Source organism: Manis pentadactyla, chromosome 19 (assembly GCF_030020395.1).
Source record: "Manis pentadactyla isolate mManPen7 chromosome 19, mManPen7.hap1, whole genome shotgun sequence".
NCBI classification, from domain to species: Eukaryota; Metazoa; Chordata; class Mammalia; order Pholidota; family Manidae; genus Manis; species Manis pentadactyla.
Genome location: NC_080037.1, coordinates 10,509,192 through 10,527,448, shown reverse-complemented (window position 1 = coordinate 10,527,448; position 18,257 = coordinate 10,509,192). Strand labels below are relative to the sequence as shown.

Here is an 18,257-nt window from a genome sequence, read left to right as displayed (position 1 = left end):
TTACACGAAATGCCCAAAAAGGCAAATCTATAAAGAAAGTAAGTAGATTAGCAGTTACCAAGAGATAGGGAAGAAAGGGAATGCCTGGAATGGAGAGTCACTATTAACAGATACCAAGATGAAATGCTCTAAAATTAGATAGTGGTAATGACTGCATAAATATGTGAATATACTGAAGATCACTGAAGTGTACACTTTAAATTAGTGAGTTGTACAGTACATGAATTGTATATCAATAAAGCCATTGAAAATTTTCTAGCAGATCAAAATAAAGTACCTTGTGGAAGAGATTTCTTTCCTACTCTGCATAAAAACAGAATATGGGTTAGTGACAGTCCTGGGAAAACTTTTTTCAATTAACAGATTTCAATATGGCAAGAAACTGAGTTATATGATATATATTGCTGTATGTTGCCTTAATTGGCTATCCATTTGAAGAAAACAAAGTTAGACCCATTCTTTGCGTTACATACAAAAATAATTTCCTCATGGATTTAAGAGCTTCATGCAAAAATAAAAGTATCTGTAGAATATTTGTGAATATTTCCATAGTATGGTAGAGAAATCTAGAGCAAATCAGGAAACTATAAGCCATAAAGGAAAATACTATAGATTTGATTATATAAAGGCATGATATATCTGTATGGTGAGACATTATAAACAAAATAAAAAAACAAGCAAGAGATTGGGAGAAAATACAATAAACACATAAAAAGATTAATCTCTAACATACAATGTTATTCTGTAAACTAGTAAATAAGAAAAGACATACAAAGAGATATGCATAGGCAATTACAAAAGAGACAAAAATCAATTAGAAACATAAAAAGATGTACCACCTCACAAGTGGTCAAGGAGATATGAATTAAAACAAGATATTTTTCACTCATTAGTTTGATTGAAATTTAAAAGATTAACAACTATACTAGGAAGATGTGAGAAAATAGGCACTAGGGACCACCGTCATTTGGAAAAGTATTTATATACCTTTAACAATCTTAAATGTTACATATTCTATGACACTATTACAGAAAAATAAAAGCACTAATATAAAAGAGATTTATTACGGCACTCCTTGATGTGGTCACCAAAAAAGGAGGTAAACACACACACACACACATGCACACACACAGAGCCATGTCTGTTTTTAAGTAAAAAGGTAAGCAAGATCTCATATTTGTAAAGAGTAGGGAAAAAATGTATTTGTATGTATACAGATATAAGTATGGATGATTATATACCAACTGACTGTACTTGTTACTTTAGGAGAAAAGGTTTGGAAGTAAAAGGGGAAAATTTTTATATTGTTTTTCTTGACCTATTAGAGAATTTGTATTAGTTTTATAATTAAACAAAAATCTAATAAAATCATATTTTTTGAAGATTTGAAATATACATAGCTACCATATGCACACACCTCTCAAGATCTTGTTGTTGAGAGGTGTATGCTCTTATCTACATGAATTTGAGAAAACTAACCCAGTAAACTTCTGGACATACTTTCTAACTCCACTATTCTAATACTTACTAGCTATTTTCTTAATACACTCCTCTATTTCCAATTTAATAAACTACCACCTACTACACACCTCTTTATGCTATTATTGTTATTTATTGCAGTAAGGAAACTTAACATGAGCTCTAACAAAATTTTAAGTGCACAATACAGTATTGTTGGCTATCTGTACAATGCTGTACAATGCTCTAGAGCTTATTCATTTTGTTTGACTGGACATTTTGCCTGTTTATAAGTAATTCTCCATTTCCCCCACTCCCAACTACATACCTCTTAAATCTAGATCATCCTTTTTTAAAATAATAATAAAATAAGACAAATCAGACTTAATAAAAAATAAGAACTTCTGTTCATCAAGAGATAATACCCAGAGTGAAAAGGCAAGCCACACACTGGATGGTTTTTGCAGTGTATATATCTGAGAAAGGAACTGCATTCGGAATATATATTAACAGCAAGTACTTAAAAAGATGATGTCCAACAAGCACACAAAAAGATGCTCAGCCTCACCAGTCATCAGGGAACTGCAAATCAGTACCACAACAAAATACTATTAACCACCAGAATAACTAAAATTAAGAAGAATGACAACATCAAAGGTTGGTGAAGATGTGGAGCAATAATTGGCATACCTATACATTCTGGCAGAGTTATATCATACAATCAATTTGGTAAACTATTTGGCAGTATTAACTAAAGATAAAAATTTGCTTACCCTGTGGCCCAGCAATTCCACTCCTAGGTCTATGCCAAAGAGAAATGAGTGCATATTGTTCACCAAAAGAGGGGAGGTGGCCAGGTAAGGCTTCACAGCATCAACTTGAACTTTGTTTATCTCAGAAGATGTTCTCTAAGCAGCCAGGCACTGGGAGGAACATGAAAGTCATGGAGATATAAGCGAACCATGTTTGGGAATGATGGCAGTACCAGATAGCTAACACACAAGGTTAAGTAAGAGGCCCAGTGAGACGCAAAGCTGAAGAGGTAGGCAGGATCTTGAACAGAGTGCTAAAGAGTCTGTTGCCAAGGGACATGGCCAGATTTTGATTTGATTTAGAAACTGCATACAGAGAGGTGTGTGGAGTGTAGCTAGGGAGGCTAGGTAACTGTAGGCAGGAAGCCCAGGTGGAGCACAGATACATGAACTTTACTTTGCTGTCATTTTACCAATATTGGAGAATAATTACTTTTCTTACACCCAGCCTGCCATTCTAACATCAGTATGTTGCTTTAGCTGATGACTCTCCAGAAAATACTGCATTACCAAAATAGTGAAGGGGAAAAAAGGTGGGCAGGTGACAGAAAGCCCAGCAAAGATTTACTTAAACCACCATCCAACCACCACTGTCCCTACATGAGTTTATTTTCATTTTTAAGAGCAATCTCTGCTGAAGAACAGATAAAGAATGCAACTGTCATTCCATGACACTCATAATTAAGATGCTTATGAAACAAGGGATACTGGCCTATAATCAAAATCGCCTGTGAACTCCCAAAAATTACATACTAAAAATTTTTATGTGCACTTTTTGGGAAAGGATACAAAAGTTTTATTATATTCTTAATAGCCTTTGACTATGACGGCCACTGCCACCAAGACCACCACCACCACCAGAGTTATGATCCTCTGTTTTTAAGGCTAGCTAAGGTAAAGTACAGAATGGATGACCATGAAACTAGGAAGTGGTGATTTTTAACCATCTAGTTTTAAGTCTCATAAGTTAGTAGTTTCCAGATTTTTGTGGAGCACATTCATCTAGAAATATGTGTAGAGGCTTATCGGAGTCTCAAATCACATTACTATCTTAAACATCTCAGTTCCACTTAAGATCACCTCTAAATTGTCCCAAAATTTGTAGTAGTGTTTTAAGGACACCATTACCTGTAAGAGAACTGGCTTTTGAATGTACACAACTGATGATTCTGACTTTGACTTGGGAAAAAGAAATCATACATGATAAGGACCCTTAATTTTCTGGTGATGTCTATAAATAGCAACCAAAGTTCAGATAAACCCTGGGGATTAAGTTATTACTAGAAATGTTTCCCCTCAATGTCTGGAATTAATTTCTCTTCTTGCACTGACGATGTCCAAATCTACCAGCCTTTTAGGCATAGTGCCAATTCAACAGATGGACTCTACATTTTCTTAATGGTAGAGGTGGACTGGCAAGTGTGAAGTCATGGACTGAAGCAAGAGAGTATCTGTTTCATGCATTAGCTAAGGGATTTCTGATGGGTTTTTTAATCAACAACAATAATATGTGTGACTGCCTTTACTATTATTTCTACTCTTTTCAGTTTCTAACATCTAAAATACATTTAAATAAATTCTTACCCAAACCTAGAAAACACATCCTACTATGCACAGTATGTCAACCTAAACAGTATTAAGCCCCTAACATTTACAAGTGTTAGATGCTAAACATGTATTCTAGGATATTAGATATGTTCACTCCTTACATCCACAGTTGAAGCCAGCTTCCTTAAAAGAAGGTTTAACAATGCCCAATGAAAAACTAAATAAGAAATCAGAAGGCAGCTTGGTATCACTCCTATTGTGTAAATTTTCAAAGCTGGAAATGGTTACTGTGTTAATGAATAAGGGGTTTCATGTATTTTGAGACCTCATTCATTATTTTTTAAACTTGTATTTATTTGTTTTAACCTTATATTGTACTCCACAATAGATATCTAAAAAAGATAATGATCATTCTGGTCATCTTTTCAGAGTAATCAAGTAGAAATAGGCACTTTAGTTCTTAATTTCATATAAAATGAGGGTCTGATCTTCATATAAAATGAGTCTAACACAAAGCTATTTTAGAGATAAAAATTAAATTTGTTCATCAACCATTCTGATTTTTTTATTTCTGTCTTGATTAGTTAGTACTTGTTATACTTTCTTAGGAAGGTATTGTCCCTAAAATTATGAAAATTTTCTTTCAGCCTTGGCATTCTTGATTAAATCCAGTGTCCAGATAACCCCACAAATCAGTCCAAGAACTCCATCTCTTCTCTGTCTACACTCACCCTCCAGGTTCTCCCTCTCATCAAGCCTCATGGCTCTAAAGAGCTTCTCTGCACTGATCAACTCCCAAATTTGTATTGCCCCAAACTCAGGACTATACATCCAATATATACTATATGTCTCAACTAGACACATTTAACAGAAAATTCAAAGTCAGTACCCAAACCAATTCTTAATTTCTGCACTCATGCAACCTGCTTCTCCCAGTGTTCCTCATTTTAGTAAATGGTATCCAACTGTTGAGACCATCTTGGGGTCATTCTTGACTACCCTTTTACCCAGACCCCACATCAAATCCAAGTTATCACCCCTACTAACTTCGAAATATATCCCAAATCCATCTCCCAGAAAACACCCTTTTCAACTCACAGTTCAACTCACAGTCGTCTCTTGCTTCAAATATCACAATGGCCTCCAGCCTGGTTGCATCACTCTTGCAGTTCAAAATGTGTATACTAGAGATCAAGTCACTTCCCTATGTAAAACTTCCCAATAACTTCTATCAAACCTAGAATAAACCTAGATACTTAGTCAAGTCTTATAAGTCGCTACATTACCACCTCCTCTAACTACTTCCTGTTATTCTTCCCTACCTTGTTTACTCTATTCCAGCCGTTTACTATTTTCTCAAACACACCAAACACACTACTGCCTCAGAACTTACGTTCATGACCCAGACAGCTGCATGGGGTCCTTCATATCATTCAGATCTCTGCTCAAGTATCACTGCCTCAGAGGACTTACCTAATCATCTAACATCCCCTTATCTTGCTTACATTTCCTATACACTTATCACTGAAATACTGTGATACCGTATCCATTTATTTAATATCTATCTTCCTTGCTAGAAAGTAAGCACCGAGAGAGAAGTGAGTTTTGACTGTTTTATTCACTACTATATCCTCTGAGATGAGAACAGTACTTGGCATAAAATAAGTACACAATTAATACTTGAATGAAAGAATGAATATTCTTTCTGTTAAAAGGCACAGGAGGCAGAAGGCTGGTTTTTCCTACCAATATCCCCTAGGACTAACTATCCCATGGACTGCCTGAATAAAACAGGCACACAATAAAGATTCCTAAAGACAAAGAGATTTTTGACCTAGAATTGATTTGCTTTGGCATAAAATAATCAAATTCCAAGACACTCCTTCAGAAATCTCTGCTATACCTTAAGAACAAAAGTCTTATTTGAATCACATGTAGTATAACAGCAGCAGTATGTTACAGCATACTGAAAGCTCCTATCCTGGAAAAGGAAAAGAAAATGCCTAAGGACCTTACTTTGTTAGGCAATGTATTCTAGTACCTGGCACATAGTAAGCACTCAATAAATACACATTGGTCTTGTTTCTGAATCGCATGAGGTATGTTTAGTTTAAAGAGATGGGTTCTCCTTTAGAAAAATACACTGGGCTTCTAAAAAAATCAAAGAAAATACTGGACAACTTTAAAAGAACTGCCATAACTAAGCCTAATTCAGTTCAAAGACTTAAGGTTCTCCACCCCAAAAAGTTCACATTGTAAGATATATTTCTGTTCATTTTGGAGACAAATCATTGATTAGGTAAGAAGGTAAAAAGAAGCCAAAAAAAAAGTCTAGCTTGGAGTTAAGTGGGAAAAAACAAAAGCAGAATTCACATGTGAGAGAAATAAGATAAAATGAGAATTAGAAAAAATACATACATATGTAGGTTGTTTATATACACTTTCAAAATGTATTTTGTATATATTTACCTCATATAGGAAATATATATAAGGGAGCTCATTTGCTTTAATAAAAAAAGTTCTTTTTAGGAAATGAAAAAAATAACTAATAGTAATAGCAAATCTTCATTATGCACTTGTTACATGACATGCATTATGCTAAGCACTTTACATGTACTAACTCATACAAAAATTCCAATAACCTTTTGCTGTAAATATTATCATTTTACAGTCAAGGAAACCAAAGACAATTAAGTATTTTGCTAAAGATTATATAGTCAGCAAGTAGCAAAACTGGAATCTGAGCTTAATCAATCTGATTTCAGAGTCCATGATCTTTATCACTATTTGGGATTTTCAACAAATTGTGGGAAAACAGACCAGTGCGGAGGCTGGGAAATCTATTCATTATTAAGAAAAGCAATTACACATTGAAAAAAAAATTTGGCTGGATACCTATTATAATCAAGGCCTGATTAACTAAAATGCTGAAGGAGTAGAATGTATTCTAGTAAAATTTTTCTGAATAAAACATAACCAATTTTCTTGGTTTTAATCTTTCTTAGAAATTACCTTTATCTGTAACAATATACTAATTTGTCTAAGTAGAGTGTATTGAAGAGAGTTCATCTTTATTTCATTGATCTCTTAAGTACAAAAGCCAACCTTACATAGTACTGAAGATACAGGAATCACAGGAGAATGGGTGGAAAGTATATTAACCCAAGTACAGTCCCCTAAACTCATTCTATGTTATATTTATTTTCATACCTTTACAGATGATCTTTCTCTACCTAGAATGGCCTCTCTGAGTCTTACTGAATAATTTATACTTATTTTATAAAACTTTGCTCTTCCCATTAGTAGCAAGCCACCTGTATTCTTTCCTTTCTCCCCAGAGATTTAAGAACTTTCTCCCCCCTCTACCTAGGAGAAACATATCATGTTGTATTTTGTAATATGTTAACATACTGTTCTTCTTACTAGATTCACAACTCTCTAGAATAAGCATTGAAAAAATGTTGGTTGAATAATTAATTCAAATAAGGAACAGAAGTACTTGTTAAATTGAATTAAATTCTGACTTTGTTCTACATTTATTTGAGGTTTTTTCCCTTAAACACACACACAAATATAAGATTAACTTAAATTTCTAACTCACTGAGTTCAAGGTGATTGTTCTTTTTATTTGATATGAGTCTGCATCTAAACTTTAACTTTCCAACCTCTGTTATTTAGCTTGGTGGAATCTCTACTTATTTGAGATGTATATACTCCAATCTTCTTTGAAGACCTTTATACTATGTATAATATTGTTTTACCCAGTAATTATTATATGAGATTGATACACTCCCCATTTTCTCAAATGTCAGGGTTAGCTGTGACAATCTAAAATATCTCTCCATTCAGCCCTGTTAGACTTATGTTAGTAAATATTTAAACTCCAGAGCTTTCATTTTCAACGGTGCTGAATTTAAGACACCTTATCAAAAGGAATGTCTCCTCCACATTTTAAATGTAATTTATAACAAGAAGCCATAATATAGCTATTTATAAACTGACACACTCTCCACCTGTGGTCTTAGAACAAATAAACTGAATGAGAAGAACAATTTGGTATCAAGGTGGAAAAGACAGAATAAAATGTAAAATAAGATTAAGTCAAAGATCCATGATTTGTTTACTATGGGACTATAACATAAGATATAACTAAAGATCAATCAACCAAATTTTCACTAATGATGCAATTCACATTCATCTGAGTTATAACTGTCTGCCTTTTGTGGAAGGAAAAGATATATTTAAATTCTACTTTCTAGCAGCCACTTCAAATCTCTATACTCTGATTCATCTTTGTAACTCAATAGGAATACTTACCTTTTTTTTTTTTTAACAATTTGTCCACTCAACAAGATAATCATGCTCTGTAACATGGTTTATATTTAGCAACTTAAGCAACAGTATGGATTTTCAAATGTCCACAACTAGAATTTCAAAATTCAAAACAAACGCATTTCATCCTCTTTACCATGGCAAGTTGATTTTAGACCAATTTCACCTCTGTTCAACATCACCAGTATCATCTGATTTCTTTGTGATAACTGGATCAAGTTAGAAAATCAGGAGGAACTAAGAGAACTAAATGTTTTAAGGATCTTGTCTCTATGACTAAAAACAGAAACAAAAAAACTGTGAAAGGCGTATTATTTCTCACTTGTGCATTGTGCATTTGAAAAAACCTGATAAGCTTTTCTGGCAAACATAGGAACTAAACTGCATTTTTCAATGCAAACCTCTAAAGCAATGAGATGAATTTCTATTAGCTCATTTCCTCTTAGTTTACAGCAAGAATCCCTTATTGACAGATAATTATAGATTACAAGTATTTAATATAAAGAGTAGTAGCTGTCTTCTGATACTTTATTTAAAAGTTCTATAAACCTAACTACAAAGAAATAAATTCCCATTTAATAGTAAAAAGAATGTATACACTGTAGTATTTAAGGAAGAAGTGATATAAAGTCTGGAAGATTTGCTTCAAAATACGCAGAGGGTGAGGAGGCAGAGGAGGCTAGTAGATGGGGATATAGTGTGATAACTAGGTGTTGGTAACTGTTGAAGCTGGATGTTGAGCACATAAGAACTCATATATTGTATCTCTTCATTTCTATATGTTTGAAATTCTCCAGTCTAAAAATGAGCAAAATTAAATGAAAAAATACATATATACAATTCTATCAACTTGCATGTCCAAGAGCAAATGACTACACACTAAAGAAAACAAAAACAGTTACTACTAAAACTTACAGATTCTTCAAACAAAAAAAATGGAATGAAATTCCTCAATGAAGGAAATACAACTCTGAAATAGCAGTAAGGTTATTAAGTTTCTGTCATCATTGGAATACATAATTTATTAATTATGTTGTGTCAGCAGCACTCTGCCATTAACACCCCCAATGAGGCAGTCACTAAAAAAGGGATTTCTAAAACATGAAATGTAAGATTGACAGTTATCATTAAATAAGATGATAAGTATGAAAATCTAACCTCTCCATACAAAAGAACATAAACAAAAAAATCACAAGTAATTTAAAGGAAAATAATGAAAAGAAAAAAAAACTAGCAATACAGCTCAAAACAAAACAAATTATTTTCATTTCCTTCTCTTATGGCAGACAGGTTTAAGATAGCTCATGGTTCTGGAAAGGCTGCCACAAAGCAGACCTCACAGCGAACTTCAGTAAAGCTGTATTATATTTAAAAGACTCAAGTTAACACATAACTCAAATAGCCATGTGAAATTATTTAAGTGAAGATGTACCATCTACAGATATGATAAAACTTCTCCACTGCATGCAGGCAGATTATTTTCGGCAGAAATGAATGTGGCCAATTCTTTATTCATTAGGCATGGAAGAAGACTTAAAATAAAGCCTTAAGTGGTACTAATACTGTAAAGACACAGTGCCTAGCAAGATATAGTTATGCTTCATATTTTAGAATATACCTCAAAAGTAGAACAAGAAAATAGCTTTTCACTCTTTATCCTTAAAGATCTTGAATAATTTTTTGTGATTATTACAAGCATTTTTTATTGAGGTATAGTTGATATACAATAGTATACTGGTTTCAGATGTACAATGTAGTGATTTGACAATTATATACATCACTAAATGTCCACAATAAGTGTAGTTGCCATCTGTCAACATGAAAAGATAACACAAATATTACTGACTATATTCCCTGTGCTGTACTTTTATCCTTGTGACTATTTTATAATCAGAAGTTCCTATCTCTTTATCTACTTCACCTATTTTGCCCATCCATCCACCCCTTCCCTTACAGCAACCACCAGTCTATCCTTTATGAATCTACTTGTTTTGTTGGTTCATTTGTTTTGCATTGTAGAATCTACATATAAGTGAAATCATATACTATTTGACTATTATTCACTTAGGATAATGTTCTCTAGGTCCATCCATGTTGTCCCAATGGCAAGATCTCATTCTTTTTTATGGCTGAGGAATATTCCATTGTATATATGTACAACGCCTTTTTTATCCATTCACCTATCAATGGGACATTTAGTTTGCTTTCTGTATCTTGGCAATTGTAAACAATGCTGCGATAAACAGGGGTGCACATATCTTTTCAAATTAGTGATTTTGTTTTCTTCAGGTAAATTCCCAGAAGTGGAATTACTGGGTCATATGGTATTTCTATTTTTAATTTTCTGAGAGCCCTCCATACTGCTTTCCATAGCACTTGCACCAATTTACATTCCCACCAGCAGTGTACAAGCATTCCCTTTTCTCCACATTCTGACCAACAGTTGTTATTTTACTTATTGATTGATTGATACTAGCTATTCTGACTGATACGAGGTGGTATCTCATTGTGGTTTTGATTTACAAGGATTATTTTTTTGAATTGTGAAATATACATACCAGAGACTATATATACACATACCTATATGCACACTACATATATTATATGACATGTTATTAAAAACCTGATGAACCAACTACCCAACTTAAAAATTAGAGAAAACATTAAACTTTTCACAAATTTATACATTCTTCTACAGAGGCTATGACAATACCTTACTGAATCCTATAATTGGTCCTATTAAAAGTTCTTGTTCCTTTTAAAATGCAGTGATTATTTTTAATTTCCAGTACCTGATTCGTGGGTAGTCTGTCATACAGCTACTGGATTTTACCCTAGAAATGTTTTCGAGATGCATGTATGTGCAAAAAAAAGACATTAAAACCTTCTTACATAAACTCACTATAGAAATACATCCAAAACAAGATAAGGAATGCAACCAATGATTGCTTCCTTTTCAAACCAGAGAGTTCCTTCATCCCAAAACATCAAATGACAACAAAACACATTTTGTTGCTACAAAGTTGTATACAGATTGTGAAGACTTTATAGAGTCCTAAGAATAATGGCAAAAACTCCCTGCAGTTAAGTCAAAAAACTCAATTTCTAGAACTATGCTTCCCTCTTCCTTGCCCCTTTGAAAGCCCCTACGAAACTACAATTCATAGCTTCAAATGGATCAGAATCTCTTCAAGGACAGAGGTCATATATTATTCATCTTTGTGTCCCTGCACTGAATTAACTCAATAATGTTATAAATAAGATAAATTCCAGGAAATGAGCTTCAAAACACCTCAGTCCCAAGGCAAAACTGGAAAGAGATGAGTTTGAAAATAAAAAGAATAAAGAAAATATATAGAATACAAAACATGGATCTCAAAGTTCTGTCAGCATGCTCAAATACTGTCACAGAATCTTTCATTTAATCTCATACCAACAACTCCCCCCCAAAATATATTTTTAAAAAGGCTTTCAAATGAGACCTGAATATAAATTGGTTCTACTTCATTACAATTTAAGTTCCTGAAATTATATGCATATTTGTATGATTGTGCTTATGCTCATTTTCTACAGTGAGGATCTTTCATCTGATCTCAGAAGGATAAGTAACCCAAAAAAACTTTAAGAACCACTAATCTATCATATCAAAAACATTTCATTTTCCAAAGAAATATACAGTTAAGTTGGCTTAGTTCAAGTATTCTTCCTTCATATTCAAAGAAGGAATCCTCACTACAAAATTAGTCTTTTGAAGAATTCCTTCAGTCCAGCCAAAAAATTCCAATACCTATAGGCACACATATACCAACAATTCCCAGATCCCGAAAACAAGTTTACTCATAAATGCCAAAAGAAAATGCAAAAGAAGGAACACTGTATCACAAACTGACCATCCTGTTAGATTCTTAAATATATACCTTGTATCTTTCCATATTAAGATATCTAGAAGATCTAAATTCCTTCCAAACAACACACTCTTTAGGATCATTTCAATTCCACAATGACTTTTCTGCCTTTCTCAATCCATATCACTGTCAAGACAAGGTCCCTCATATGCACCCAGGCTGTTTTGATAGGGTCACCTTGATTATTCTCACACCAAGGCAGGGACCCTTTATTGAGTAGTTACTCAATAACTATTTGTTGAATGAATGAATGAAAGAAGATCCTTCCTCCCACAGATTTAAAGTTAAGCTGTCAGCCCTCATACAGCTACTCTGGTACAAGCTAAACTATGAAAGACATCCCTCCCTTAAATACACAAGCTAAAGTATCAGAAATGCTCTGCTTCCTCCACAAACAATACATAATAAAGTCAAGGATACTCATTTCATATAGGCCAACCTGGCAAGGATAATCTATGCTCCATATAAATGTTTGTCACAATTGATCTCTATCGAATTCAACCCATATAGTCATATATGCCTCTATTTTTCCAGTAAATTCGTATCTGCCTGACGAAGACCTCCTGAGGCACCATGATATGGTGTATATACTACTGGATGTGTAGTCAAAATCTCTGAGCAAGAGTCCCAACTTTGGCGCCAATTTAACGTGTGACCTTGGAAAAATTATCTCTTTATGCCTCAATGTCTTGGTTTGTAATCTGAGAGAAAACCATTTTCACAGATATGGGGTCACAAAGAAACTGAAAGAATATTCTGAAAAATACAAGTTTTATCCCATTGCAAAGTGTTAATATAAAAGATCAACAAAAAGGCCATCCATTTTTTTATACCCCATAGTAATTGTTCTGTTAAAGAGGTCCTGGGCCTTCACATTTACACAATTCACTCTATTCAGAGGAACAAACTATTCTAAAGACCAAAAGTGACTATGACAACTTTCTCCCATCCCTGACCACACCACATATGTGCTATATTGTCTAACATACTGACAAGACTTCTCTTTCCCAGCAATTAATAAGGCGCTCCCGATTCCTAAAACACACACGTATCGGGCCAGGAGGGAACATCCCAAGTTATATTTTAAAAATAAGCTAACTTTTAAGGGGAACTCCATTACACTTATACAAATACAAGCAAACTCTTCCGGAACACTTTCCTTCCTTGCATGTACACACAAACACAGCCGCTATACACCAACAGACCATCTGTCTTCTAGACCAAAAACATGTCTTTCCATATACAAACTAACCAGTAACATTTATTAAACTTAAAACCCTGAGATCATTCTATCGTTCCCACGTAACAGTTCAGCGTTTTGGAGACACCACAGTCCTGACCACACAGGTAAGCCACCCTCAGAGGATTATCAACAGACACAAACCGGACTATGGGGATGCTCCAACCGTGCCTACACAGCACACCAACTAACCTGTCAAGGGGCGCAGCCGACTCCGCCTCCACTCGCTCACTTTCCCGCCCCCGCCCCCAAGCCCGGAGCCCGCCTGTCAGGGACACCCCTTCACCCCCGCCAGGAGGGACTTCCCGGTAAGCTCAGGATCCCCTTCTGTCCCCTCCCCTCCCCCATCCTTACCACCGCTCTCCCGGAGGTCCAGGTCCGGGAGATGACAGCAGCTCCCGGGGAGCCAAGGGCTGAGCCGCTGAGGGAGTACTTAGGCCCGAAGGCCTCTCCAGGCGGCTCTACTCACCGTGTCAGAGGCCGAGGCCGAGAGAGATGAGAGTGCAGGGAAGTGGGGAAGAGGGGGCGGCCGCCACCCGGCTCCTCCGCTTCCCCTGGTCCACGGCGGATCCCTCCCGCTTGTCAGGAGGCGGCCAGCGGGTGAGCTGACGGGCGGAAATGCGAGAGAGGAGAAGGGAAAGGCGCGGGGCTAAGCGGGGGAAACTGAGGGGAGGCGGGTCCCGCAACCGAGACGGGGATCGTCTCCCCCTCCGCAAAGCGAACCCAAAATGGCGGCGGGAGCGGCGGCGGCAGAGCGGCGGCGGCGGCAGCTCCTAGGGAGGGAGGGAGCGAAGGGCGCCGCGTGCCCCCCCACCTCCCACTCCTCCCTCCTCGCGTTCTCCCCCGCTGTCCTCCCCCCTCACCCGACTCGGGCGGCGGAGCGCGCACGCCCGCCCGCACGCGCCAGAGTGTATCTGGGCTCGCAGCTCGCTGCTCCCTCCAACCACCGCCTGCGGCCGCCTTGCGCGCCCACCAGCTCGCACGCGCTCGCTTAGAGGCGCCTCCTCGCACGGTCCCCCACTTTCCCTTGGCCCATGTCACGCCGGCCGTGGCGCGGGCCTTCACGCGTACCTTCCGCGGCGCGAGCCCAAGCCGCCTCCTCCACCTCGTCTTTCCTCCCCCCCCTTCCCCGCCCCCACTGCTACCAACCGCCGCCACGGCCGCCGCCGTCTCCTCCTCCTCCGCCCCCCCATGCCCCCCACCCCTAGAGCTTGCGCCTCCCACAATCCCCCCCGCGAGACTGTTCCATTCGTAACGGCGGCAGGAGCGGGAGAGGAAAGGACGGGCCGAGGGGGCACGCTTGCCGCTGTGACTGGAATTACGCGAGCGGCGAACAGAGACCGAAGACTACCTACCTCCCTGGCCTCGGCGCCGGCGCCGCGGCCCGCTTCCACCCTCCTCCCCGCCGCGGGCCGCGGTCAGCAGATCGGGGGCGGCCTAGCGCCCCTCCGCGGGCGGGTGGTTGGAGGCCGCGGCGGCTGCGCGTTGAGCAGCTTCCTGCCGTCCGCCCCGAGCCTGCTTCTCTGTAGCGGGAAGAGCGCAGTGGAGCCGGCCCCTGACCGTGTCTGCCGTCAGACCTGGTCCGCGACTCCTGGTGAGGGAATGAACTGGCACGGGGGTTGTACCCAGGAGGGAAAGGAACGCGGCTCTGAGCCTCCATGAGGGAGGGAGGGAGGCCACTAGGGCCGCGACCCTCCTTAGGCTTCGTCTCGGCTCTGTGTTGCGGACCTGGGACTCAAGGAAGAGCCCGCGCAGTAGTCTGCCTTTTTTCCTTCTCCATTTTCTTTTTTAAACCGTGGTTAGGTTTTCTCGAATTCCACACTACTGTCTATAGGCGATGATGTTTTGGGCACTTTTACACATTCCTCATGGATGGATGTACAATTCGTGTTCAACCTCATTTATGCAGCATATAGTTCTAGTCTAGTCCTACGCTTCTGTCTGTGTCTTTCAGAAAGTTATTTTTCTTAATTCCTTATTAATAAACGAAAACCTGGACAGAGAAATTAGTAAACTCCAAATCGGCCTTCACTGTTGCTACGTGAAGTAATAAGATAATGTATGTAAGGTAGAATCAGCTCCTAGTCACAGGGAAAGCGCAGAGTATTCCGTTGTTCACAGTACTGTTGATAAGGTTTGTGGGTGTTCTTGATGGTTTGCGACCTAGTCTTCCAAATCACTAATAAAACAATGCAAAAGTAAGCCCATTAGATTTCTGTGGTTACTGATAGTTGTTTCTCAAAACTGCCCGAACGTTTACTTTTTCTTTGTTAAATTTAGGAAAGCTGTGGACTGTTAAAATCCACAGATAATCTCAACATTTATCTAACCTAGTAGTTTTTATTTTCATCCAAAGATAAAGCAGAATAAATTAGAGGAGGGATTTAACCTGGGTTTCCTTTTCCATTACATCTATGTATTTCTAGGTATCTAGGGAACAGTTTGAAATTCACTGTGTTAGATTGATCCCAAAAGCCTATTCAAGCTCCAAAGTTAAGTGGATATTCCTAAATTCTCACCTTATAATATTCCAGGGTTTGTTTGCTTGCTTTGTGTTTTTAAAGTAAAGGAAATCAGCCTTAATTACTTCACTATATATTTGCTTTTCCTAACGGGTGCTTAAGTCCCACCTCTTTCATGGAGCCCCTTTAGGTATACATAAATATTTATTTAATTTTGTCATATGCAAGTACGTTACTTTACCAACAATGTTTCAGTTTGAGGGCAGGGACTATAACGTTTCTTCTTATGTTCTTTTATAGTTTAGTGCAAGGCTAGTCATGGAAACGTTGAAACAAATGTTAGATACTTAAAACATGAGAAGGGAAAGAAAACATTTTCAGAATACAATGCAAGGAGAATGTATTCCTATTTAATCGTTATAATAAACATTTATACTTTGAGATAGATCAACTTATCCCCACTTTAGAGATAAGAAGCCTGAAGCTCAGATATCCAGTATTTTTATCTTTAGACTTTAGTTAGCCTGTCTTAAAAATCTAAGTTTTTACACTAAACCCCATTGCCTTTTTTTTTTGTATCATTAATATAAAATCACATGAGCAACACTGTGGTTACTAGATTCCCCCCATTATCAAATCCCCACTACATACCCCATTTCAGTCACTGTCCATCAGTGTAGTAAGATGGTATAGAGTCACTACTTGTCTTCTCTGTGCTATACTGCCTTCCCCGTGCCCCCCACCACCAACGTTATGAGTGCTGATCGTAATGCTCTATTCCCCTTCTCCCTCCCTTCTCACCTACCCTCCCCAGTCCTATTCCCTTTGGCAACTGTCAGTCCATTCTTGGGTTCTGTGAGTCTGATGCTATTTTGTTCCTTCAGGTTTTGCTTTGTTCTTAAGCTCCACAGATGAGTGAAATCATTTGGTCTTTCTCCGCCTGGCTTATTTCACTGAGCATAATACCCTCTATCTCCATCCATGTTGTTGCAAATAGTAGGATTTGTTTTCTTCTTATGGCTGAATAATAGTCCATTGTGTATATGTACCACATCTTCTTTGTCCATTTATCTACTGATGGACACTTAGGTTTCTTCCATTTCTTGTCTATTGTAAATAGTGCTGCAGTAAACTTAGGGGTGCATATGTCTTTTTGAAACTGGGATCCTACATTCCTGGGGTAAATTCCTAGGAGTGGAATTCCTGGGTCAAATGGTATTTCTATTTTGAGTTTTTTGAGGAACCTCCATACTGCTTTCCACAATGATTGAACTAGTTTACATTCCCACCAGCAGTATAGGAGGGTTCCCCTTTCTCCACATCCTCGCCAGCATTTGTTGTTCCTAGTCTTTTTTGATGTTGGCTATCCTAACTGGTGTGAGGTGATATCTCATTGTGGTTTTAATTTGCGTTTCCCTGGTAACTAGCGATGTGGAGCATCTTTTCATGTACCTGTTGGCCATCTGAATTTCTTCTTTGGAGAAGTGTCTGTTCATATCCTCTGCCCATTTTTTAATAGGGTTATTTGCTTTTTGGGTGTTGAAGTGTGTGAGTTCTTTATATGTTTTGGATGTTAACCCCTTGTCAGACATGTCATTTACAAATATATTCTCCCATACTGTAGTATGCCTTTTTGTTCTGCTGATGATGTCCTTTGCTGTACAGAAGCTTTTTAGCATGATGTAGTCCCATTTGTTCATTTTTTCTTTTGTCTCCCCTGCCCATGGAAATGCGTTCAGGAAAAAGTTACTCATGTTTATATTCAAGAGATTTTTGCCCATGTTTTCTTCTAAGAGTTTTATGGTTTCATGACTTACCTTCAGGTCTTTGATGCATTTTGAGTTTACTTTTGTGTATGGGGTTAGACAATAATCCAGTTTCATTCTCTTGAATGTAGCTGTCCAGGTTTGCCAACACCAGCTGTTGAAGAGGCTGTCATTTCCCCACTGTATATCCATGGCTCCTTTATCGTATATTAATTGACCATATATGCTTGGGTTTATATCTGGGCTCTCTAGTCTGTTCCATCGGTCTATGGGTCTATTCTTGTGCCAGTACCAAATTGTCTTGATTACTGTGGCTTTGTAGTAGAGCTTGAAGTTGGGGAGCATAATCCCTCCCACTTTATTCTTTCTGAGGATTGCTTCGGCTATTTGGGGTCTTTTGTGGTTCCATATGAATTTTAGAACTATTTGCTCTAGTTCGTTGAAGAATGCTGTTGGTATTTTGATAGGGATTGCATTGAATCTGTATATCCCATTGCCTTTTATTAAGATGTCTAACCAGCAACATAATTACATATACTACAAAGAACACTTTTAATGGAATGCCACTACATCAGTATGTAAAGTAAGTTCCTTACTTATGATCTCTCTGTTCAACTAGCTTTCAGTAACTGTACTGTTTCATGAATTGCCAACTAAGTATAGACAAGTAAGATAGTATAGTATTCTGTTCTTTTGTGTATCCCCAATGCCTACCAGAGACTGAAATATATTAA

The 18,257-nt window shown here is 37.8% G+C and overlaps 2 protein-coding genes across 11 annotated transcripts in view; one reads left to right on the top strand and one right to left on the bottom strand.

The window, feature by feature from the left end:
* The window catches only part of ASH1L (ASH1 like histone lysine methyltransferase), a 223,029-nt gene extending 208,247 nt beyond the window's left edge, over nucleotides 1-14,782 (bottom strand). For 2 of the 6 annotated variants that reach the window (XM_036922445.2, XM_057495016.1), the window contains exons 1-2: nucleotides 13,765-13,898; nucleotides 2,232-2,381 (exon numbers count right to left, since the gene is read on the bottom strand). The gene's annotated coding sequence lies outside the window, so the exon portion shown is untranslated. Of the gene's footprint in view, nucleotides 1-2,231; nucleotides 2,382-13,764; nucleotides 13,901-14,366; nucleotides 14,427-14,650 lie in introns of those variants that run through there. The other 4 variants (XM_036922447.2, XM_057495015.1, XM_036922448.2 and 1 more) reach the window with 4 other exon arrangements.
* DAP3 (death associated protein 3) overlaps nucleotides 13,431-18,257 on the top strand; it is a 30,094-nt gene continuing 25,267 nt past the window's right edge. Inside the window, exon 1 of one of the 5 annotated variants that reach the window (XM_057495036.1) lies at nucleotides 13,431-13,603. In XM_057495036.1, the coding sequence (XP_057351019.1) occupies nucleotides 13,446-13,603 (158 nt within the window). In that variant the 5' untranslated portion in view covers nucleotides 13,431-13,445. Of the gene's footprint in view, nucleotides 13,604-13,762; nucleotides 13,896-14,756; nucleotides 14,890-18,257 lie in introns of those variants that run through there. The other 4 variants (XM_036922467.2, XM_036922466.2, XM_036922464.2 and 1 more) reach the window with 4 other exon arrangements.